The sequence below is a fragment of the Culex pipiens genome, chromosome 2 (assembly GCF_016801865.2).
Source record: "Culex pipiens pallens isolate TS chromosome 2, TS_CPP_V2, whole genome shotgun sequence".
Classification (NCBI taxonomy): domain Eukaryota; kingdom Metazoa; phylum Arthropoda; class Insecta; order Diptera; family Culicidae; genus Culex; species Culex pipiens.
In genome coordinates this window covers 61,068,576-61,094,725 of record NC_068938.1, presented here as the reverse complement: position 1 = coordinate 61,094,725, position 26,150 = coordinate 61,068,576, and the positions used below count along the sequence as shown (strand labels likewise).

Genomic DNA, 26,150 nt, shown 5'->3' with positions numbered 1-26,150 from the left:
TTTGAACATTTCTCAACAGTTTTGTGGAAAATGTGTTGTGACCTAAAATGACATTTTGACATAAACGATATTCGAAGAATGACAGCTCGAAGATCAAGATTAAGCAGTATTTGTGACAGCTGATTGGTTGTCACAAAGTTCAACACAAATGGTAATGCATTTGTTGTCAGTACACTTTCGTTTGGGTGTAGCAATCAAAATATCGTTTTGTAACAAACGAGTCCTCGCGACAGCGTTGAACTAGTTCGCTGAAGCTGTCTCAGCAGAATTGCATGCCTTCATGCAACTCCACAGTGTAACACACCTGACGGTACACCCACGCGCGCTCCACCTTGGACCGATGCATGCAGGTGGCCGGCAACCCGTATAATAATCGAAATCGGAAAGTTATCCCCGTGAAGAGTTGAGTTGCTGAGCTCGCATGCAAATCTGGTTTCGCTTGCAAATCAGATATAGACTGCAGCGCAGCAACTTTTCTTTCGCCGTCGCAAAACGACGACGTCTCGGACTTTGGCCGCCAGCTGGCCACGAAACAGGTTCTCCTGGATGGGATAGTAGCTAGTGCTAGAAGAGCTGCTAGAAGTGCGGTGGTTGAGATATTGATCGCGATTCTTACCTTCATGCGTGAAACTCCGCACGGTGTTGGCGTTGCGCGTGTTGAGGCCCGGCTTTGGCACGTTGACGGAGTCGTCCAGCTCGTGGCCCATAATTTGGGCGTACAGCTGCTTCATCGCCTCCGGTATCACCACCTTAGATCTATCAATTTTTGGCCTCTTGGGAAACCCGAACAGACTGAGCAGACTCTTCTCGATTTCGACTAGCGTTGCAGGATCGGGCTTACTATGGCTATTGCTATCACTACTACCACTATTGCTATCACTATTGCTACTACTGCTACTACTGCTATCACTATTGGCTTCGACGACTTCGTCCTGCTCCAGCTGCACCCGCAGCTCACCCCCGATCTGCGCCTCCCCTACACTATCTTCGTCCACTGTTGGCTCACTTTTCGCCACACCACTGTCACTGTGCGTCGATACATTGTCACTTATGTCACTACTGCTACTCCTACTACTACTGCTCGATGTGATTGTCTGGATGAAGGATACCGCTGGGGAGCTGGGCCTCTGGGAGGTTTGTTCAACGGTGCTAGCGACTTGCGTGACACCCTGTAGAATCGCCAGCACCGCGAGGACAAAAAGCCACGCGTGCATGTTCGTGTTTGAAGCTCTGCGAAAGAGAGAGAGAGAGGGGAAGAGTGTTATTAGACCCTGAGGAAGTTTAATCGAAACGTTGCTACTTTAAAACTAAAGAACCATTTGGTTTCAATTACGATTTATACCGACGGATTGATCGTGAATCCAATTTTTTTTCAAGAAAGACCACATTTTTTAACCCTGAAGATGACCGATCGAAACGTCGGTAAAATTTTACGACTTAAAAAGTAACGAAAAGCAGACCTTTCTCTGTTCATCAAACTAGAAGTCCTACTGCAAAATGTAACTTCAAGAAAATTTTCAAAGATCCTGTCCCGTTGTCCACCGATTGCAAACTAAATCGCACCGCTCTAATGAGCGGGGGATTTATAGCGTTTCAACTGCTGATAACACCCCTCATTAGTGACGTCATTGCGTTAATATTTGTAAACAAACTTAATTGATCCTGGAAAGTCCGCTTGGTGCAAATAACAACGCAAACGACAACACTGTTGCGAGCGGTACTCATTGCCGAGTATGAGAGTGGTGAGTGCATGCGATGAGCAAGCGCATGAAAGAGAGCGTCGGCGATGCGACGAGAAGGAGAGTGAGAGAGCGGCCCTGATGAGTGGACGACGTTGAAGAGAGAGAGTGACCAAGAGACTTAAATCTTGCTCGCGCTCTCTTCACTGCGTGAAGATCAACCATTTCTCATTTCATTTGAGAATTAGACTTTTTTTATTCTCTTTTCTCTCGACATAAAAAATTTGCCATTTCACCTCCTTTGGAAGAGTTTACTACACATAATAAATTTTCTTTCTTAATCAAATTCATGCGAATTGACAAACAACTGACAGCTGTCAAAATCCCTTTTTTGACAATTGGATGCTGTTTAAGCCGAATTAGCAAATCTACGCTGCAATCTTTCAAAAATTGAAGCAAATCACGCTCCAGTTGCACTGCGGTAGATTAATCCAACATTTTATTGATAATTTCAGTCGTCCCAAGATTCAACAACAACCCAGAAGTTGTGAATTTGCAACACGCTTCGCTTTTCAGGGCCAAGTGCGGTCTTTGATTCCGGTTGCCACGTGTTTCAAAATGGCGGCCGCCACAGTGGCTGGCACGGCACTGTGTGATTGTTTTGAGAGATCCATAAACTGATGAGAAATTAAGGATAGAAGGTGCAAGTTTTGGACTATCATAATGGTGCATTCGTTTGACAAATTCCGTCTGACCGTTTGTTAAACTGTCAAAATCGATTTGACAGAAACCTTCAAACGAGCGCACCGCATGGTTCAACAGAAGCATACCTTACCCTAGATCTAATCGTAGACTAATTTGTTTACCGTTTCGCGTGCGTTCTCGTGCTCAAAACTACTTCACGGTGGCGGCTTTGACTCGAGAAGTCGTGCCCGTGAAAATCCCTGTATAACGTTGCAGTTGATCGTGAAAATCGCCGATTCCACGAACGCTCTGTTGGTACAGTTACGTAACGAACCAACTGCTAACGCACTTAAAACTACTTCAAAAATCCAATTTTGCGGGTAAACTCAGCACGACCGACTTCCAATTTTGTACTACCTCAAGCTTTTCGAAAAACACAAAAACTTTTCGAGAGTTTTACCATCGCTAATAATTAGCGCTAGGCCACTCCGGACGGCACCACTCTCCTCAAGAGGGTCCCACTGTTCGGCCCGAAAAGCCAGTCCGAAATCAGGTGCACTTCACTCACAACAAGTGGGTTTTTACCACCGGAGCACAGAATGGATCCTTCGTGGTGCTCACTCGAGTGCTCCGCCCCCTCGAAGGACCGCTCTGACGGAGTTCGACCTGGCCCATTGTGACCTGCTGCAGGGGATCTTCCGGGCAGAGGGCACTTGAGAAGTGTTTTATTGCTGGGCATTTTATGGCTCTCTCTCTCTCGGGGTACCTGTCTTCTACACTAGGTCGAGATAGATAATTTGCCGATTTGCCTTGGGAGGCGCAGGTTTCTGTGTGTGTGAGAAGGTCACGGTGTGCCTGTGATGTGTGAAAGTTGAACGAAATTGACGAATTTCGAAAAAGTGTTGAACAAACAAATGACACGATTTTTATAGGTAGATAATAACGCTGATGCATCCTAATTTTTTTTTTCATCTTAATATTAATTTCCACAAACTTCCACAAACTTTCAATTTAAATCAGTCGATGTAAATTCACTTTTTGATGTAATTAACTTTTTCTGGGAATGATAAATTTAAAGAAATTCTAATAAGGTCAATGCTTATTTTATTTCAAGTTTTTGTCTAACCACAAACATACAAAATATAGCTAACAAATCAAAATTTCATTGAAAAAATAACTACTGCAATATATTGTAATCTATTTTGAATGCACTTTATAATGTTCATTTTAGATTTTTTTTATAAAATAGGGCACTTTATAGCTTTTTGCTAATTTTAAATTTAGGGATCGCAGACCGTAGAAAGACACAGAAAATCATAGATATTTTTAAATTCTTTGCACAGTACCATATCTGTTATAAAGTATAATACAATTTATGAGCATTTTGCTGTAAAACTGTGAAAGTTTGACTTGAAGTTAGTAATTTAGCTTACTTTGCCCGACTCGACTTTTGACACAACATAATGAATAACGCAAAGAAAGTCATTTTAGAAAATTATTTTTTGTATAATAAAATGACAAAGACAAAAAATGGTAGAAAATAGTTAAAATTCATTGGGCAGTGTTGCCAATTTTTTGGCAAATTTTTTTTTTTAAACGTGGAAAAAAGGTTATATTTTTTTTTTGTATTTTTAGATGCATAATCAATGTTGCAATAAAATGCATACATTTTCAAGTTATCGTCACTTTAAATATTTTTTTGTTTAAAACATGTTTTCTTTTATCTGAATTAGCCATGACCGAGCTTGACTAACTCTAAAATATTTTTTTTTGCGAAGGATCAGAAAATTTCCTGCACATTAGTAAAAATTCATCGGGCAGTGGTGCCAATTTTTTGGCAAAAATAATATTTTTTGAAAAAACGAGGAAAACAAGTTATATTTTTTTGTATTTTTAGATATTTAGACTAATAATAAATTTTGCAATAAAATGCTTAAATTTTCAACTTATCGTCATATTTTTGATTGAAACATGTTTTCTTTTATCTGAAGAAGCCATGATCGAGCTTGACCAAACCAAAAATATTTTTTTCGAAGGATCAGAAAATTTCCTGCAAAATTGCTCAAAAACATTAAAGATTGGACCAATGCAATGGTTGCTGAGGTACAGCCTTTTAAAAAAGGCAAACAGGAAATATTAAGCATTTTATGCATGTCCCAAATAGCGTTGATTTGTCAAGTGACGATAACACCTAGCCGTCATAGCATACTAAGGAAATGCGATGCTTTTGAAGGATGAATCGTTGGTTTTGGAGACACCGGACGTCGATCCAATGCGCATCTTGGGGACAGAATGGAAAATCCTGATTCCTTCTGGAATGTGTTCATTGGAACATCCCCTACACACCTGTCTTTATTCCGAGTGAATCCATGTTGTCCCCTGACCTGTAGAATCGATTGAACGAAAAGCGCAAAAATCCCATAGTAATTTCCATGTAAATTTCAACTCGCTGGGGACAGGCCAATTCTCAACCAAATGAGCTGGTATTTGGCATGAGAGTCCCTATGGGTATCCTCTGCTAGGGGAACTTCGGTTTGCCTGATTCTGAGAACTTTTTTGTTTTGATGAAACACCCTATTAAATATGCGTCCGATTTTCAATGTAAAAAAATACTATTATAAAATTTTCCTGTGTACTTTTTTAAATTTTAAAATCATAACATTTTAAAAGACTCTGAAAGAATTATTTTTGACGTTTTGGCAATTTTTAAGCTAAATAATAAATTAAAATGCAAAATTTAAAAATTCCAGAGAAATTTGTAGTTAAGCTCCCCTCTTCCTTTCTATTTTTCATATCAGGAAACATGAAAATGGGTAAAAAAGGAAAAACCCGATGTCAAAAATATACTTTAAATCGTTAACAATGTATGTTCATGTGATGATCATGAAATATTTAAGTATTATCTTATTTTATCATTATTTTGTAACATTTTCCACAGGGAATTGATCGCAAATTTCAACACCAATAAAATCCATAATTTGTCTTATTCAGTTTTGGAATCATCTACAAATTTTCATTTTTCGCTATTGATATAGAGCAGCGATTCTCAACGGGGGTACCGGGCCTACTTGATTTACATGGCAGGGGGTACCAGCCTAGAAGAAGGTTGAGAATCGCTGATATAGAGAATCTCACACGATCTTCCAAAAGAACATCAATAAGTTTATGAGTTTTTCATAAAAATTATCAATACTTGAATACATTTTTTTTGTTTACAAACATTTTTCAACGTGATACATTTCACCTGCAAATGTAGTAATGAAACCGAAATTCCGCCCAAAAAATCCGGAAATCGACCATTTTTTATTCATAGTTATTATTCAGTGAGTGTCATCCGATTGATGAGTGTCTTTGTATTGATGAGAGTGAGTTCAGTACGTGTTAATCGCTGCTCTTATAATTTGAAATAGTATAGTTAAAATTCAAAAAATTATCTTTTTTGTCAGTACCAATAATTAAAATTGAGGAATAGCAACTGTTGAGGACAGCATTTTATATTTTTGGCATTTAATTAAAGAAACATAAAGAAATATTTAAAATTATCATTATTCATTTTTTAATTTCAGGAGAACCTTTTTCATTTCACATTCATTGAAGTTTTTTTTTCATAAAGTTATTTTTATTAGGTTCTTTTCGGTGCTGGGACCTGGTTAGGACCGAGTCGGCATTCATTGAAGTTCCCATAGTTTAAATTTCAATAATATACAGTAAAAAAAATCATGGTAGTATTACATCTGGGAAGTGGTGCATCTTTTATGTCAGAAAAAGTGTAATTTTAACTCTTAAAATTTGTAATTTTACACCTTTCTGGTGTAATGTCACTCTTTCATTCTTAATTGAGGTAAAATAACATCATAAAATAGTTAATATTCAATCTTCCAGAATTACACCTCCCCAATTTACACAATATTTTACTGTGTACATGATATTATGAAGTTTTTTTTCTGAGCTCGCTGTTTCAATAAACCTTATACTTCTTTACAGCGACATCAATGATCTGCCTCGATTAGAAAGGAACCATTTTGACCATGCTTACACTTTATCCAACCGCGTGCACGATTCACCGTCGCCCCAAAGTCTACCTTCATGCGCTTTTCAACCCTCCACGGAGTTCAACTTTTCAGCGCCCGACTTGATCGACACCATTCGCTCGACTTCTACTGCCAAGGGTACCCGTGAGCCACCTCAACAGCCTCACAAGAGCGTTCTCCGCTCCGCTTTTTTTGCCCTCATCAGCGGCGTCGCCACCGCGTCTCACTCGAAACTGTGCCCGGTTGGATCTCATTCGATTAACTCATTTCCGTCATTTCTGAAACGCTGCCGAGTCGAGGTTCCTAGAACAACGGTCCAACGACTCTTTTCCCAGCGTGCGTGCTCTTATTAAGATTGTAATTTATGTACCAACTGGATCAAAACTCGATCGCGTCCATCATAACCATCGGGCGGGCCGGTCAAACAGTTCGGGAAGTTGATTACCATCGCGGCGAAACTTGCTGAACCTGATCGACACATTCTGAAACCCAGCTGCTCACCTCCGCGGGGAGTCCTCGCGCGGGCTTGATGGCTAATCAAATTCGGCTGAACTCGGTCGGAAGTACCGGTGGTGCCTCTAGAAATTATAAGGTGAGTTTTTTTTTGTGTTGTTTTGTTTTAAAACGCCACCTCCGGGGGTGAATTTATGCGTGGAAACAACGCATGCTCTTCGACACGGTTAACGACCCAAAGTGGTTGTAATGAGTTAGGACTGGTGGCGGAGAATTTGGAGCGATTATTTAGACATGCCGAAGGTTAGAAGTTTATGTTTAGTTTAAAGATTATAAATTATGATTTTTTAAAGTTTTTTAAAAGTGATTTTCATGCCTCTACAGTATCGGTCATCATGATTTGATGAGTCAGATAAAGAGATGTCAGTTGAAATAAAATAAGCTCAATTTGTGTAGCTCAGATACTAAAGAGCAATATGCTCTCGATGTCACCAATATTCTCTCAATTCAAATTAGAGTATTTTTTCTCTCACTTGTCTGTATAAATGTTATGTTTATTTATATTTAAAGCAAATCTAGAACTACAAAAGTGACCATAACTTGAAAGGTGATCAATGATTGCAAATATCGCCCAAATTCAAACTCTACAAATTATTTCTTTAATGTATAGAATTCCAATCTGTATATTTCACCATGGAAAATTTTAAGGGTCCTTAAAAATCACGAACATTCCAAATCCAACCTCATTCCACTGGCGTCAGCCAGGTCGGCTTCTCCTGGGTAATCCTTTTTGAGCAATTTAGGACCCCTCATTTTCAGACACTTGCCGTATAGCAGCAATATAAACAGCTCCTCACAGTTTAACACATTTTACTGCACGCTGCTGCCACATTCCAAGTACCTGCTCTGCGCGATAGTCACCTTCGATGCACGAGTACTTGCATTTGTTTTGATATTTGTATATTTTACCGAGAATCAAGAAATCCGATGCATATCGGCAGCTCTTGCAACTGGATCAACAGCAAAAATCAATCAACGCAGAGTTAATAATTATTATCAACCGGCGCTAAGCGCCGGCGAAGCGCGCTGACTTTATGTAAGTCAATCAAGTTTGTCCCTTCCCCCCCCTCCACCTCCCTTATCGTACTCCCCCGCAACCCTGGCTAGAACCTTGGCGCCAATCTCCATACCGGTCCCGCTTCGATATCGTATTTAGTGACTTTATTTATAGTTTACATTTTGCAAACCTGCTTAGAACAGTGCGCCACGCTGCGTGTATTCAATTTCCACCGTTGCAGTGTTGCCAGCGCCCGGATCCCGTCGGACGCCACTTTATGATCCACTTGTCGCCTCCGGGGATTTATGGTTGACACTTGGGTGCCGAGAGAAACGGAGCGATATCCCGAATTTTAAGGGTGGGATTATTTGACAACCTGTCTGGCGACACGGTTTTAGCGCAGAGTGTTCTGTGTGCTTTGTGTTAGCACTTTGGGCTTTGGGAATTGCCAACGACAAGCTGGCACCGCCAAGATCGTCGTCGTCGTCGTCGGTTGTTTGAACAAGTGAAGTTTAGGATATCAATGAGCGGAATTGTTTGGGGTTGGGCACATGGGCTTTGGGGAAGTTTTGAGCCGGTTGCGATCAGTTCGGATCGAAGTTTGGACGTGGAAGCAGCCGAAATGTTGGATCTTTTCCAGTTTATAACCTGGTTTATATTGGCCCTTATATGGTTTCCGCTTAAGATCTTGCTGAAGATTATCTGCTTTTGAGATGTAGACGGTAAGTAGATTTATCGGTTCGAAGATGCACCACGTCATACATTCTAGTGAAAGATCAGCATTCTAGTGAAAGATCAGTCTGAGTTGAGTGTATCAACTGAGTGTAAGAACTTAAAAATGCTAAATTAAGACCAGCTCAGCTAGTTGGGGCTTATGTGACACCTTTCATGTAAGTTTAGCTTGATTCGGTGAAGTTTCGTGAGATTTCCTTAGTCACCCAAGGACTCTCAGCAGTTAAAACCTGTGCATCTACCACCGTAACATGCAAGAGAAAAGTACAGTGAGTCAAATATTTGTCCGTACCCCGTACGGAAAATGTTTGTGATATAAAAGTATATAAAATTCGACCAAATTTCAGTCTAGGGACTCGTAATCGGGCTGTAGTGGACGAAATTGGATGCTTCAAATTGCAAGAGGTGGGTTTTTTTGTCCTCTATCTGACCACCACAAAATTCCCCCCCGAAGGGCTAAACCGGTTCCGGGACAATCCGGATTGTTTAACGGTATTGTTCCGAAACAGTATTTTTGGTCGAAAAATGTCACTAAAAAGATGAAAACAATGTAAATTTTGAACAAATATTGTTGAAACTTGTTCAATAGAGACTCTTACAACATAAAATAGCAATTTTATAAAAATAATTGTTTATAAACTAATATTTTGATAAGTTTTTCTTCAAAAAACTAAATTTAAACCAATTTTTAATATAAACTAACTATACAAAGTTATAAGAAGTTCAAAGTTGTCACAAACTGGCTAGAGGTACTAGTATTTGACACAGAAACAACATTTCATAAATGAATTCATTTAAATCGATCAGATTTTGTACTTTTATTAGAGGTACTGACAATTATTTGACCTTCTTTTTTGACTTTTTTCAGTAAACTATTTTTGTATTTTTTAAGAAAAAGTTTTTTGCAAATCCAATGACAGTGTCTTAAAAAGGACATTCTGCCGCGTCGATTGATGTATAAAACTTGGTACTTTAGTCGAATTTTTATATACTTTTATATCACGAACATTTTCCGTACGGGGAGGGGGGGGGGGAGATGGGGGGGGGGGTACGGACAAATATTTGACTCACTGTAAATACTTTATTGGTTATTTGGATATTCTGGGTCATCCGGAGACTCTCGAGGGGTTAAGACCTCAATCCGTAACAACCTAGATGTCGTAGAGTTTTGAACCGATATCATACTCGCATAGCTTGAGTGAATAAGGTAGACTTCTTTTATATTATGTTGGGATGTCCTGGGTCATCTGGGGACTCCCGTAAGTTAATACCTTAGTACCTAATACCTGAACAAGCAAGAAGTCGTCCAATTTTGACCCCGGATCATGCTGACATAGCTTCAGTGAGTATGGTAGACTACTTTTTCAATACCATGGGGTAACCTAGGTTATCTGGAGATGGGACTCTCTAGAGTTAAGACTCAAGTTTTTGTTGCCGAAACAAGCACAAAGCCATCAGATTTTGATCCCACATCATGCTTGCAGAGATGTCTTTGGTCATCTGTACACTCTCGGGAGTTAAGACCTAAGTGTTTTTTCTTTAACATGCAAGAGGTCATCGGATTTTGACTCCGGATCAAACTCGAATAAATCGGAGAGTATGGTATACTACTTTGTTGGTGTATTGAGATGTATTAAGTAATCTTGGCCTTGGAAGACCCTGGGAGTCAAAGAGTAAAGATACCTAATAAGACTTGACAACGAATCCTACTCACATAGCTTCAGTGAGTATGGCACACTTATTTCGTTGGTTTGTTGGATTGTCCTGAGTTATCCAAGGACGTCACCGAAAGATTGATCCTTCAGATCTGCAATATCTGGGCTCTTGGTATGCTCAACGGCTTCAGGTGCTGTTGGACCACCCCAATTTGGTCAATTTAGCCCAGAAAAGTCACGTTAAACCACAAATCTGGTACAAAAATCGTTGAGGTTTTGTTGTATCTCTACGGTTCACAAGATCCTTTGTTATTACTCTTAGCTTTAAAAACAATGTAATTACAAAAGCCGACTCGGTCATAACCAGGTCCCAGTACCGAAAAGGACCTACAGTCATCCCTCATATTCGGAACAGTTTACAGATCGACCAATGTTCAATAAATCACACAGTAAAAAAAATCATGGTAAAATTTCATCTAAAAAGGAGTACATCTTTTATGTCAGAAAAAAGCTTTAATTTTACCTCTAATAATGTGTAAATTTACATCTGGCAGACGCTAGGAAAAAATATCTGTAATTCCAAAAAAGTATCAAACCGGCGATAGTTATATCTAGCTTACTAAGTCCGCGCCCTAACCCACACGACCATCTCGCTGCTATGAAAACTGTACGATCAAAGCCAATGTACCTCTATGTACCGTATATGCAGTATATACAGTATACAATGTACGGAGCACATAGAGCTACATTGGCTTTGATAGAACAGTTTTCACAGCGGCGAGATGGCCGTGCGGGTTAGGGCGCGGACTTAGTAAGCTAGATATAACTATCGCCGGTTTGATATTTTTTTGGGATTACAGATATTTTTTCCTAGCGTCTGCCAGATGTAAATTTACACATTATTAGAGGTAAAATTAAAGCTTTTTTCTGACATAAAAGATGTACTCCTTTTTAGATGAAATTTTACCATGATTTTTTTTACTGTGCATAGCAAATCTATTATTGAACATATTGATTAGCTTTAACCTTCATTTGAAAGCTTTTCTTGTGATCTTTCGATTGATGTATTGACCGACTGTAAATTTTTACGTTTTATATCAAATTTTCAAAGAAAAACATTGACCCTTGAAATCCACAAATTCGGAACACTTTTTTCTTACGGATGTAAACAAACTTTGGTTCTCTCCAGGAGTACATATTTTTTACAAAATAATGACTTCACCAAATGAAACCAATGAAACTTAAGCTTAATTATGTTTTATGAATGGTCTGATAACTTTTTTTTGTGAAAATATCAGTTAAATTAAGGTGTTTCACAATTGTGGGAGACACAATAGCATCCCACAATTATGGAACAGGCAATTTGGAGGCAGTGTTTTGCTGCTCTGGATAAAAAAGACTTGAAATGAGGTTTTTTGTTCAAAAAGTACTACTTTTACTAGTGAAATAGCAAGAGAATGTCCATATCAAGGTTCTAAAAATAGTAGGGTCGAGAAGTAAAGCTGCATTTGGCATGTTATTGACAAATTATCACAAAAGTGTTCCGAATTTGTGGGTGTTCCGAATATATGGGATGACTGTAATAAAAATAATTTTATGAAAAAAAATATCTCTACGGTTATTCTTCAAAGCAATCCTTTGAGCACAAAGTAAGTTTGAATCCCAGGATTTATGAATGACGTCAATCAAAATACTGAACAAGTCTTCCCAAAACGTTCCCACGGACTTCAACCACTTTCGGTTGCCGGTGTGGTCCTGATTCCCGCCCAGGTCACGTCTGGGTCATCCCGAGCGCCAACCAAGTGCCACAATTCTCACGATCTTATCACAGCGGCGGTAAGATTCGCCAAGTTCCCTGGAAATGGACGTCAAGAGGCGCCCCCTTAAAAGTCAGATTTTGTGACGAAAGTGGTTGCGGATTTTCTGTTTTGTTTTGTGAGAAAAGATGGAAGCAACAAAGAAAACAAGGCCAAGAAGGACACACCCGAGATGGTAACATCTAGATAAATGGTCCTTAATGCGTTTTTTTGTTTTTTTTGGTTCGAAAAATTACACGTTGCTAAAACGGGAATGACTCCGACAGTGATGATGGAGCGTCACTGCCTCCGAGAGAGGATAATCTGTGGCGGGGAATTGTATCCTGGAGGACAGTCAACATTCTGAGCGGGTCAGCGGGGTTAAACGAGAACTTGATCTCTTTCATAAGGGTTTGAAAGCGAATCACTCTCGATTTTGAAGATTGACAGTAGTTGTAACAATCTGTGAGACCGATAGATCAAAGTAGGATTGAGAGAAAACGCTCTTAAACGCGATAAAAGAGAGTTTTTAGCAAGAATTTTAATGTATTTTCAACTTTTCTTGTTCCGGAGATAAGATGAGTTCCCGAAAGGAAAGTTGATATTCAAAATTTGTTACTTGCATCACAATCTACTAGAAATATTTCACTCCAATGATTGAGAGGAAAATGCTCTTAAATCGAGAGAAAAATTTGCATTTGCAAAAATTTTCAAGGAAAACACTCTTAAACTGAGAGAAACACGTTCTCAAATTGAAAGCAAAACACTCCAACAGACCCACTTAACCCGGTTTGTCCCGAGGATCCCGGCTCATCCCTCCGGTCAAAGGAAGTGCCGAAACGGAACGATCACCAGCGGCGAGGGCGTTATCTCGCCGTGCCGATCAAGGATCCCAAGACAGTTCAAAAATTACGGGGGAAAAAAGCAAAAATTGCCTTCCCAAAAACCTTCCACAATCATTTCTCCGTTTACCTTTGCTTCCAATCGCCGCCCGGTTCGATAATTGCTTCCTGTTTTGCTGTTGTTGACGATGTCTCGACGACGTGCCCTCCGGTCCCAGATCTAGCTGGAGGGGCTATAAAGTTGACCGTCCGGCCGTTTCCGCCGAAAGTGGGTTCGATTGAAGTACTCTGCTAGTTTATAACACGCTCGTAATTGTCTTCGGTTGGTCACTACGGTTGCCGCTACGGCTACTACTGGCACTCTGAAGTTTTGGACTCGTTGATTTGACGTCCGCATCTAAACGCTGGTCGGATGCTGCGCACTCAACTCCAGGCATGCCTTCTGTTTATCGGCCTTGCACCATCGGGAGATTCACTTGACACTGGTCTTCGCCACTAACACTTTGTTTCATTTCGTTTCACTTGCAGATTCCTCGGATACCTCGCGGCTCCACTGTACGGCGATGATCCCCGGAACGGCTCACTTGCCCAATTACTATTCCGAAATACACTGGATTAGCGCGCTGTAATCACCGCGGTTCTCACTGAACACCGAAATCCGCCAACATCCCTTTCGTAAGGGTCGTAAAGAGCCCCACTAATTAACACCTTCGCACTCTCGTTTCTTCAGCTCGCGATCGCTCTCTCTCTCTCCCTCTCTTCCGCGATCCCGCTAAGCTTCCTTGTGTCACTTTTTTCCAATTTTGGTACGCACTCTCACACTGTGTGTGACTGTGACACGCTCGAGCCGCACTTGATCGCTTGATCGCTCGTCGCAGAATCAGACAAACAACTGAAAAGTGTCTACCTTCGCGTTCCAAACTTAACTGCCCACTGCGGGACCAGGCCACAGGCCAGTAGGACTCTCGGGAGAGGTCGGCTCTCACCCTCCTTCTCTCGCGCGCGCTCGCTCTCTCTCTAGTGGTGATCTTCGTGAGTGACCCTAGATGATCCTCGCGCGAGGGGTTGCTTCGGGCACTCAGGATGACTGAAGTTTGTGTTGTGTAAACAAACTGTGCATTTTTCGCACTGTTTTGTCAGATCAATCCTTTTTGCAATCCAAGAGGGGTGTCAAAGGTTCGCGACAAACCAACAACAAACCGCTCGTATTGCCATAAAACATTTCTGCTTTGGGTGTACCCACGGTCGCTCACTTATGTTGAGTTCCCATCCCCTTGCACGGGGGTCTTCGGGTACCTGCTCCGATCCTCTCTCGTGTTCGTGCCCGTGTTTGCACAGTGATCCTGCCAGTCATCTCGCTCTCTCGTCTTCCCATTCTCTCGCCCTCTCGTTCTCTCGCGCCGCGTTTCTTTGCTTTCTTCTTGCGATCGTGATCGTCGAGGTTGCATTGATCGCTCTAGGTTTTCGGCGCGGATTAAGAACCGTTCAAGAACCCCTCCGGGATCGGGGAATGCAAGCAGCAGCCGCGCGAGAAAGAGGCCGTTGTGGGCCCCTCCCGCTGATTTTTCTTTTTCTTGTGCTTCTTTTGTGTTGTTGCTGTTGTTGTTGTTGTTTTGGTTGCGCCATTCATTGTCCCGGGGAGTTCTGGAGAGGTGAGTGACTGCTTGTGAGGGGTGCGCGCGCCGCCAGAACCAATCAGAACCTTCCGGGATTCCTGCGACGTAGAAAGCGAACGACACACGGTGCGAACTCACTGCAGCGGGCGGCGGCGAGGTTGTTTACGGTAACAAACGATCGAGCTTCTTTGGGCACGGTGGCATTTCAGGGAAAATTTATGTGAGCGTTTGCATTTCCGGTGCGCACACACGGGTGTGCGAAAAGTCAGAAGTAAGTATGTTTAAAGTAGGTTAACTTTGATTATGGTTTTTGATGTGGGTAATTCTCTACCAACTCACACGATATCGGGAAAAGTTGCCCCGACCCCTCTTCGATTTGCGTGAAACTTTGTCCTAATGGTTCATTTTTTGAAATTCAAGTGGAAGTATACATTTTCTTAACTATTTGGCACCAAAGTTTTGAATATTTGCAAAAGAAATTATTGAGAGAATTTAATATGATTATATTCTATTTAATTGAAGCTTACATAACTGGGAATAGATCTTGCTTATTTGTTAGACAGCAATAATAAGAGTACTTTGGAATGAAAATTAACTATTTTAATTCTGGTAACCATTTTTAACGAAAATTGGTGTTATAACATTTGTAAATGAGGTATTAACCCCTTTCGGCCGGTATCATAATCATTATTTTGTTTTTGTTTACCGCGGCTAACTTGTATGAAAATTGAATTGGTATCATTAAATGTTTCAAAGAGGATTTTGCAAGAAGAATTTATTATATAGTATTCGAGAAATTAAATATGAAGTTAAATATTAATTAAGCACTCAAGGTTGTAAGAAGATTCAATATGAAAAATTGTTAGACATATTTTTTGCATGATTTTTGTTTTCATTTCAACTTTATGTGCCAATTTTTTACCCGGGCAGACGGTAATAACAAAATTCATGCCATTTCAATAACAAATACTGTTAAAATAACAGAAATTGTTATGGAATCTTCTTGAAAAATCCATTTTCGCATAAGGGTTCAATAACAGTTTATGTTATCATAACAAAATTTTTTATTGGTCTGATATTGGTTGAAAGACAAAACAACTTTGGAATAGCATTTCTTTTTATGGAAGAATATCTTCAAATGTTATTGGGATGATCGGATAACAAAAAATTATAAAAAAGATTTGTTCGAAGAATAACTAAAAGTGTTTTTAGTCTGTTATTACAATAACAATCCAATAACACAAAATTCATAACGAAGAATAACAAATCTTGTTATAAATAACATAAAATGTTATTGGCATAGTATTTTTAAATATCAAAAACTGTTATTCCCAAGTTATTTCCATCTGCTCGGGTTCATATTATATCAAACTGGTCACGGAGACAAATCACTGTCCAAACATTTTGATAAACAAAAAACACTTCTCAACAACAAATATTGATGATCATGTTTTGGTTTGTTACGATTTGAAAATTAGTAAATTTATATATTTTCTTGAAGGTGTATGATTTTTTACAAGCATTCTAGCCATTAATTTATCCACATACTCATTTTGACCATTGAAGTTGATGTTCTATAACAGGGGTGACCAAAGTATGGCCCGCGGGCCAAACGTGGCCCGCAAAGTGATTTTTTGTGGCCCGCGAACTCATTTTGAATGATCATGTGAAATGGCTCGTTGACCACTTGTGAAGTGATTTTATACTTTTTCGAAATTCAGGTTTATTTCAAACTTTATTATGCTTATCTTGTTTTTATTTAAAAAAAACTATGATTTATTAATATGATGATCACCCTTTTACTACACAAATATTTTGATAAAAAAATATCTTAATAATTAAAACAATTAAATCCGTTTCAATTTGAGTGAAACTAGTAAATATCGTCAAAACCTTCATCAAACATTTTTTTCAAAATTATAAAACGTTCAAACTTAACTTAGGTAGAAATCTGTAATAATTACAAAAATATAAATATTTCATATTCCAATTTGAAAATCATAATGACCCTTTTTATGAACTGACCCTCAAACTTACTTTGCACTTAGAAACCTTCCCTCGGGATTCGAACTGATTATCCTGATTATTCTCTACAGACAGTTGGCTAACGAATCTGATTTACTACCATCTGATGAAGGCAGACAAAATGTTGAAATTTGAGGAATATGGCTGTTGCAAATATTTTACAAAATGTTGTCGACCAACTTTTCCCCTTCCGCCTTAACATTAAATATTGGCTCGAGTAATTGGGGGCAAAAATCATTTTATTCAAAAAACTTCAAAATATCAATGAAATTTAAGGTACAATCAGCTGAAATTAATTAAAAATGCATTCCTCTGCGCATAGAATCATTTTGAGCATTTTTTGGAATTTTAGTGAATTTTCGATGAACTGTAAGGCTGTAAGTGTTTTTTCGCTGAAATTTTGTTTTCGTCGAATCTTACATTTTTTTTAACTGAAAACAGCTTGAATTCTGGCTCTCTACGATTATTTACGACGAGTGCTGAAAAAAATCTAATTTTACACCGAGTTCTATGCAACATTTTTTGCAATTCCGAAAATGCATATTTTTAAATAACCTATTTTGTAAATTTGGCCCGCAGCCTCATTTGAGCTTCAAATTTGGCCCGGATTCAAAAAACTTTGAGCACCCCTGGCCTACTGTTTAACCATAGCTTTTGAAAACGTCGGCAAAAAAATATTTTTTTATGAATTACAATAAAACAAAACTTATTTATCTACCCTTTAAAAAAATAAATAAACAATAACAATCATCAACTGGGGAAAATCGGGTCAGTAATTTCATTGCTCAAATTTATGTAATAGTTTTGGGTAGAATATGGTTTAAGATACAAAAAATACTTTATGAAATATAAACTTATAAAAAAAAAATCAAATCACGGTTAACCAGGCCCAGTTTTCTAAATTGATAAAATTGATGAAATTGCTTAATATATGAAGAAATCATTTCTACCCACGATTTTTTGTTTTGTTGAAAACAGTTTTAGCTTTTTTGGGAATATCTTTTCTTTTTCATGTGTTCTAGAATTTTTTTTGAAGAGGTCCTATTACAAAAATAACTCTGGAAATGTTTTTTTTCCAATTTTTTAAGTCTATTAAAAAATAAAATAATTCACCTCTTTTTAAAAATGATACCAACATCCTGAACCTAAAAATGAGGATTTTTTTTTAAACATCACACAAAACATAGCAAAAGCACTTAATCTAACTTTTACATTCCATATTTATCATTTCCTTTCCATGATTTTGGGAGTTTATTATCTCGAAAAATGGGTTAAAAAGGTGTTTGTTTAGTTTTTATTACCTCATTAACTGTTGACCTCAATTTCGTGATATACTTTTGAAAAGTGAGTATAGAATTTAAATTAGACATAAAGACAATTTTCTTAAAATTACATAATAATGATTTATGTTGTATGATTGTGAGTTTATTTTTCTGAACATAACCTTAACACTAAGTTCAATCATTCAAAATGTTTAAAAAAAATTTTTGCTCTTTGCAAATGTAATTGTTTTACCTAAAAATTTCTTGTTTAATATGTTTAGGATTTTTGTTGTGGTCTGGGAACGTCAGAATGTGGTCAAATATCTAGAGAGAGATAAAAAAAACATGAAACAGAAAGATGGGCAACTCACCTAAACTGATTGGTGAAATCTGGGTTTTTCCAGTTTCAGTTTATCAATGCAAGCTTCTATTCGAAAGCAACCCAAGGTAGCCGATTAGCTCTACAATATAAATCTGTAATCGGCAATTATCGTCAAAATCTACGCAGGTCAAAAGTTTCTAAGCCGGGAATTTACACCCTCCGACAATCCTTGGCCGGTTTTCATTCTGAGAATTGCGGGAATTTCCGCGTTTTAAAGCTCGTTCATCAAACCCAAAGTGTCAGTTGGAAATCCCGCGTGGCTTGTGAATCAACCCGCTGTGGGTCCCTACCTGGTCCTCAGGCCCTCAGGCAGGCAGGTTGTCTAAGCAGCACCTCCGAAAGAGAAACAATGTGTTTATAGCCGCCCTCTAAATGGAGACCCTCTCGTAGGGCAGGCCACACAGCGCACATGGTGTCGAAGTTGTTTAACTTTCGTGTACTTACGCGTACGACGGTTCCATTCTGAAAGGCCTGGGTTTTTTTTCTTTCTTTTTTGGCTTGCTGTAGGAGGACATCAACAACAATAATTCTAGCCGGTGGAAGGGGGGCGTGTCACTGTTCTCGGGGGTCCCAACGGAACGGAACGCGCGGGTTACTCAAAGGTGTTATTAATTTTGTCGGCCACAGGCAGCTGCTGTCAGGGCCAGAGAACCCAGGACTCGGAACCGACACCTTTTTTGGATGTCACAGAAAGATGTTTTTATACTCTTTTTGATCATCTGTCTCAAAAGACATCAGGTGATGATTTTTTACGTGGAATTTTTGTAAAAATTGAAATCAAGAAATGTGATTGAACAAAGTTAAATTTTCAAATCTATTTATTTATAAATGAGCGTGGTTGCCTCTCGCCCCAGTCGGCCTGGGTTCAATCCCACTCGGTTCCGATTACATTTTTCGAGACGAAATTTGTCTGATCACGCATTCCATTGGATAGAGATGAGCTAATAGAGGTTAGATCGTTACACATTAAAATAGTGATGGTAATACAGTCCAGACTTGATTATCCGAAGGCTTTGGAAAAATTTCCCTTCGTTTAATTGTATCTGCGGATAATTTATTCACGAAAAAAAATTGAAAGCAATTAAAAATAAACGCTTTACTTTTACTTATGACATTGAGGTGCATGTGTTGTTGTAAAATACTGAAAATTTCATTTTCCATGAAATGTGACTTAAACTACAAATTTAATGATTTAAAAAATAATTTAATGGCAAACAAAGCATTCAATCACCATAATTTGTAGATAACACAAAAACGTAGATTTTCAAAAGAACTACTCAAAGTGTAAATCAATCTTCACCGCGCCGTTATCAGCACTTATCCCGGAATGGACGACGACGACAGCAAGCCAATTTGATCCTCATTTTCGAAAGTCACAATCCCGGACACAAAGGATCCCGAAGAGCGTATTGGAAGTTAGTGGGTATTTTGCTCCTTCACGGCAGAGAGAACAGAATAACCTACTCAAAAAGGAAGGAATAAGAAAAGAAAAGACAGAACAAGAGCGAGAGAGAGCCCACACAATGTGACCCCCTGGTGGGATCTCAAGTGCCTCGGAGAATCGCAGAGGAGAAACTCGCCGGGCCTAACGAGCAACGGGGAAGAGGACGACGAAGAATCGACGATGGTGAAGTGCCCAAAAGGATGTAATCCGCATTTTGGGTAAGACGTACTTGACGACCGAAAGAATCGAGAATAGATAGGAAAAGTGACCTTTTTTCCCTTTGTTTCTAGAATTGGCTGCCGGTTTTTGCCGCTGAATTGTGATGGACACTTTTGCCAGAAGGTATACATACCAATACTTGGGAATTGGTTTTTGGGACGAGCGATCGATCGGTCATAGATAAGCAGACTGGACAGACGATGTAAAACGTATTTGAAATAAAGTACTCTTCCTGTCTTAGAAAGAATCCATGGAGACGCTTGGTTCATTACAATGACTCTATAGAATTTATGTATGTATGTATGTATGTATGTATGTATGATCTCCTTACCCGCAGGCAACTTGGTCCTGGAATCGAATGAGAGCGCTAGGTGAACTACAATGACTCTATAGAATTTATGACCAAAAATTGAGCTATCATTTTTGCCCTGAAATGAGCTTCAAGGAGCTCAACTCAAACAGAGCATGACGAAAAATTAACAGTTATTAATATTAATATTAATATTCTCCATCATAAACGGAAATGGATTTTATTTATATTTTTGAATTGGCTCAAACTTTTTGGGGCCGGTCCCTATTACCAAAGAAGCCATTTTGTATCATTGGTTCACCCATACAAGTCTCCAAGGAAAAAAATTGCCGAGTTTCAGTTATTTTTTTTTTCTTTTCAAAATAAGGCCGTTGCAAATATTTTTTGAAGTTTATGTCCCACGGCTCTGAGCAAATTTGTCCAACGATTATCCACTTCTGAAAATATTTTTTCTGAAAGGTTGAGAAAATTTGCAATAAAAATGTCTAAGAGAAATTGAGGTTTGGACCTTTGGTTGCTGAAAAATAGCGAATAAAAAAACAGAAACAAGAAAATTTGAGTTTTTTAATTCTCATCCAAACCAGAAACTAATGGTCCTATTTTCAAAGTTATAAAATCACACAATCGTGAAATTTTCTGATCTTTTCCAAAAACATATTTTTAAAATTTTGGAATTAAAATTTGTATTTTAAAAAGGCAAAATATTCAATATTACGATTTTTGGAGTGATATTTCTTTTATTCTAATAAAACACATTTGACATATTCCAGCGTTGCAACCAGACATGCATTGGCACTAAGAGCTCTTCTTAACGGCACTCAGCTTGTTCTAATTGGCATTTACATTTAAAGTAATGTTATGCTTGTTGCCAGTTGAAAACGTCTTGTTTTTAGCATGAATAATATGCCCTCTCCACGTGCCATGCCTTCACACTTAGGAGACCCGGGAGGCGGAGTCTTGTCGCAAAAAGAACGATACACGCCTGTGGATCCGTTGACGAAACCTCAAGGTTTAAGAGGGCCACATTATAAGGTGTTGCGTCGATTCCGTTTCCCATATGTAGAAAACATTGGTTCATTGGAAAAACCGACTTCAGGTTGACTGTTCTCATAAGCCCTCAAGAAGAACTTCTTAATAGCTCTTTGAGTGTACTTAATGGTTCTTACCCTATATCTCACTTGGTTTATAATATAGCTTCTCAGGGTCTTCGGGAGCCTTAACAATTAGCGTAATTAGAGTACTTTAATCACTGACACAACATGCTGGGAATCATCTACGCGAAATACCAAACAAGTTCTTCTAAAAGAGGAGTTGGAGCGGATGCACGTCTGGTTGCAACGTCACGAATTTTTTTTCGAAATATGTCTCGTATGATATCAAAACTTCCAAAACTTAAATATAGTCACAGATTCGGTTTAGAAATTGAATTAACTATAAGTAGCAATTATGGAAAACTAATTTTAAGTATAACTTTTCATTTGCCACATCGATCACTCCGTGAAGTTGCAACGGAGTGAGAAATTGCGAAATTTCGACTGTTTTTGGTTTTATGCAAATTAACAACTCATGTTTTAGTTATGATAAACGTTTGTCATTGTGAATTCAGATGCGATTGATGATTGGATCAAAAAAACAACGAAGAAATATTTAAAATGTTCGAACTATCAGTCAAAACGTATCTCTTTTGTCGCTGGAGAATAAGTCATTTAAAAAAAATCATAACTTGGCGGCAAAATTTGTGTCCATACTTTTCTTTGGCTCAAAAGTTGCGGGTTTTGTCTCCTAAATCATATAAAAAATAAAAAATAAAAAATGGTTTCTTGTGAAATAAAATTTAATTTATTTTTTGTTGTACGAATTGTTTTCTGAACAGTCCTCAACACATTGTATAGAGTCTTGTATGGGTAAAACGATGACACAAAATGGCATCTTTCGTCATAGAGAAAGTTTGAGACAAATAAAAAAAAAAAGAAATAAAAATGCACGAAATCGACCGATTTCGTGGAGAATTGCTGATTCCACAGTGTTGAGCTGTGTTTTTTGATCAGTAGATGTAATGTTTATTATAAAAAAAAACTGCCAAACATTGACCTTATACCAACATATTGAAATAACGTGAAATCTATTCATCTTCTTAAATTTTAACATGATGTCCGGATTAATCAGGTCTTCCAAATTAAAAAAAACCTTTTCAGTGGGACGAAAAACAAGAGTCAATTAACTCAAGTGATAGAAAAGGTAGGAGTAGATTGCAGGAGTACTAGCAGTACCATTACACTGTTGCTGTTGTTGTTACTGACGCAAATGTGTGTGTGTGTGTGTGTGTGCTTCATGGGGAAATATGAATCAAGCAAAAGCAACATCAACAAAATCACAACAACAACCTTCTCTGAACCATTATGAGAGCGAACTCGCGAAGGTCGCTAAGTACGACTCTAGACATACCGACTCCAAACTATTTCGCTTCGCTGTCGAAGCTCGCCGTAGACCTGAATGAGTTTTGAGCGTACAATGAACACGCGGCGAGGTTTAAGGGCCACTTTCGACGGAATGATTTGTAACATTTCGTGGTGATTGACAGCTGATGGCACTTGACGCAGTTTGGTTTGCAATGGGAGGAATTTCCCACCGTAAACTTGTTTGAGGGATCTTTGGTTCCAAAATGTTGAATTACTTGTTCAAAATGCTTGAAAAATATCGAATTCTGTAATTAAATGAAGTGATAAAAATGGTGACCTTTTCTTACAACAAACTTTACATACATATAATGTTGAAAGCATGTGACGCTGAAGCATTCTAAAGTTCTTCGACACCTGCAACGACGTTGAGTCCTACAAGAGGCCAAACTCCAGCCATGTTGAGCACACCACCGCGGCCGGAGTATGCTAAAAGCTTCGTCAAGGAAAACCAGAAATAAATAAATCAGTAACAACGTTAAGTGAAACAACAACAGCCCAGAGCTGGAGCTCCTCAGAGGAGCCTAGTGACAGCAACAACAGCAGAGCTAGCCAGCGCAAGTCGGAGCCGGAGAGTGCAAACGCACGACATGCAGACTCCGGCAAGCAAACCCGGTTTTCGTCCACCAGATGTCGTGTGTCGGTATTTTCGATGGCACTCAACTCTGGGGAGGCAAAAAAAAACGGAGCTGAATTCGAATGGCTCGGAACAGGTTCACACTGTGTACAAGTGGATCAGCCAGACCTGCAGGTCGATCTGGTTTAGCAGCACGATCTTGGCTGGTGAGAGATTTGCTTGATATATGGTGTGGCGTTAAAAATTTGTGGTGCACTAAACGTCACATTTGAAAATTAAAGCCACCAGATTGTGGAGTGTGGCGCTAGTGTGTTTGCAACCGATACGATCTTTATGTCCTGGCGAAAAGCACCTTCGACCGGTTTGATGCCCTGATACGAGTTGACACTCGTACGCCGGAGGTTGCTCCCACGTTAATTGCCAATCAACTGAAGATGGACCACGAAGGAATTCCGCGTCGTGAAGGTTTCGCGCTTAAAATAGCCACCGAAAAACTTTCCTTTCACGAAATGACCTCTCTCCGTCCATGTCCGTGAGCTAAAACAGCGACCGCGTAGACCTCAAGTCTCCACCGGCGACCGCGCGACAACGGTGCCAGACCTGCTGGAAGCTCGAATAATACCCAACCGACCAATTGTCTGGTGGAGGGTCTATAAATAGCCCACGATATATACGCGCTACCCCCTTTGGAAAGGAGACAGAGACGTAGTGTCGAACGTTGTTGTTGTTGTTGTTGGGGCTGCTGATGCTGATGTAAGCGAGATAAAACAACATCAACGGCGAAATAAGCGACCCCGCTAAACACTTGAGTTGACTGCCATCGACGGCGTGTTGTTGTTCATATAATCAACCTCCTTCAGGTTGATCAATCCAACGGCAGCGAGTTCAACCCGTTGAACCACTTCAGCAAGGGGTACAAGGATCACGGCGCTAAACTGCACGGAAAATTCTCAGTCTAAACCCAAACGACAGAATTCTGACGATCAATGTTGTTTTCAATTCACAATACTAATCTTCAACGAGCTAGCTGACGTCCCAGGATTGTCACCATCGATTCCAATGGCATTGACAAACTTTTCAAAAAGTTTGACATCTTTTTCTCAGTGTATCGCGCAGAGTCTAAACCGAGCAAAGAGCTGTTGAATTTCAAACTTTTTCCTCCTCCTCCTTCTTCTCTCCCACAGCAACTTCAAGATGCCCTTCGCCGGATCCTGAACCTGCTAGAAGACACGACAACGAATTATTGAGGAAATCATATTTTCATTAGCAGCATCATTTACCGTTCGGCGCGGCGTTAATGGGTCATAAAACTCGTAAAAACCCTTCTCACGCGTAGTTGTCTCTATAAATTCTCAGGGTTTGTTTATGAGCGCGTGTGTGTTTGTGTGCGTTTGATTTCTAATATAATATTCAAGCCGTTCTTCCTGGTAAATTCAGTCAACTTTAGATTGATGGTTGTTGGATATTTATGAGAGCGTTCTTTAAACAAGCTATGCCGGTAAGAGTTGTTTTCCTCTTGAGCGCTTGCTGTTGCCTAGCCAGATGTTTCAGTGTTGGATCAAAACTATCATGCTTGTTGCTCTAAGGTTCAGATTAATATCTATTATTGAGAAAAGATTTTTATTCCCAAACAAACAAAACGCCCATTTTGACATTTTTTTTTTCGCAAGACATGGGAACCACTACTTAAATACTACGTCATTAGTTGATGGCAAAATTCTGCAGGATTTGCTGAACTAAATTAGAATTTGTATTATTTTGAGTTTCTTTCCAGATACCGTCAGTGGGGGTGACATTGTGTCAAAGTGATTTTTTACGGATTTTACAATTTCTCAGGATCTTCTCAATGAAATTAAATTCTGTTAAAAGGGTTGCATAACGGACATCTTAAGACGACTTAGCTGTGAAAAAATCTCGTTCCTACAGACAATTCTGTCATTTTGACAGCTGTCTAAAGTTGAGGTTCACTTTTGGCTAAAAATATCCTCTCGAAAAATCAACTTTTATAAAAAAATTGTTGGAATTGCTCGAAAAGTACCTAAATGTTTGAAAATCTCTACTTCAAACATTGTAGCATGTCAATACGATTCCCTCGAACAAAAAACACTGTTGGATGACTTGTTTTTACCGTATCTTTGTATTTGAGCATCATTTCATTTTCATTCGACCCAATGTCACCCCCTCTAAGGGGTGAGATTGGGTCAATTTTCAAACGATTGGCATTTAAGGTAGAGTTCATCAAATTCCACCATATTTTGGGAAAATGTTAGTAAACTATCTAAGAACAATTCTACGTTAAAAGATTTTCGATGTTATTTAAAATATTTTTGTTATTAAAATTGTGATGTGAATGTTTTTTGTCAATTGCAAAGTTTAAGTCCTTCACACACAACGACATATTTTTTTAATAATACAGGGTTGCAGTTTTTTTGTTAGTTTTATTGTAACATAGTTTGGGCTGAACACTTATTTAACGTACTTTTTTACATTGCCAAATGCGTATTTTCAATATTCTATCACGGTCATTTTGACCGCTATCTTGGATTCAAAATTTCCAAATCACTTATAAGTATTTTTAGGGCCATTCGATGATCCGGAGACATTTTTTTCCAAGGACTTCCAATAACTGGAGTGGACTGTATTTTTTAAACTTTGTTTTTAAGATGAATGCTATCCTCAAGAAATATTCTGGAAGTACCGTCATCAGGGGTGACATTGGGTCTGGGGCAGCGGTTCTCAACCTTTTTCGACCAATTCCCTCCTTGGATTATTTTCAAGACCTTCATTCCCCCCTTCAATTGTAAATTTAGTATCAATTCCCAAAAATCATAATTTTGGCTTTAATTTATGTCGAAAGATAAAATTTTGCATTAAAAAATATGCTTCTACTCTTGCAATAAAAGAACAAATTCTCAACGATTTGTTTTAAC

General features: G+C 38.9%; 2 protein-coding genes and 1 long non-coding RNA gene across 5 annotated transcripts in view; 1 reads left to right on the top strand and 2 right to left on the bottom strand.

The window, feature by feature from the left end:
* Positions 1 to 24,972, bottom strand: part of LOC120420604 (proteasome maturation protein) — a 308,647-nt gene extending 283,675 nt beyond the window's left edge. The window contains exon 1 of the mRNA XM_039583682.2: positions 24,962 to 24,972. The gene's annotated coding sequence lies outside the window, so the exon portion shown is untranslated. The remainder of the gene's footprint in view (positions 1 to 24,961) is intronic.
* LOC120420590 (protein decapentaplegic) overlaps positions 1 to 26,150 on the bottom strand; it is a 46,077-nt gene that overhangs the window by 3,922 nt on the left and 16,005 nt on the right. The window contains exons 1-2 of one of the 3 annotated variants that reach the window (XM_039583668.2): positions 13,060 to 13,464; positions 617 to 1,230 (exon numbers count right to left, since the gene is read on the bottom strand). In XM_039583668.2, the coding sequence (XP_039439602.1) occupies positions 617 to 1,214 (598 nt within the window). In that variant the 5' untranslated portion in view covers positions 1,215 to 1,230; positions 13,060 to 13,464. Of the gene's footprint in view, positions 1 to 616; positions 1,231 to 1,460; positions 1,490 to 13,059; positions 13,465 to 26,150 lie in introns of those variants that run through there. The other 2 variants (XM_052708036.1, XM_039583666.2) reach the window with 2 other exon arrangements.
* LOC120420593 (uncharacterized) lies at positions 8,017 to 13,558 on the top strand. The gene is made up of 2 exons (XR_005605867.2): positions 8,017 to 8,626; positions 13,458 to 13,558. It is a non-coding gene; the product is annotated as an uncharacterized LOC120420593 (long non-coding RNA).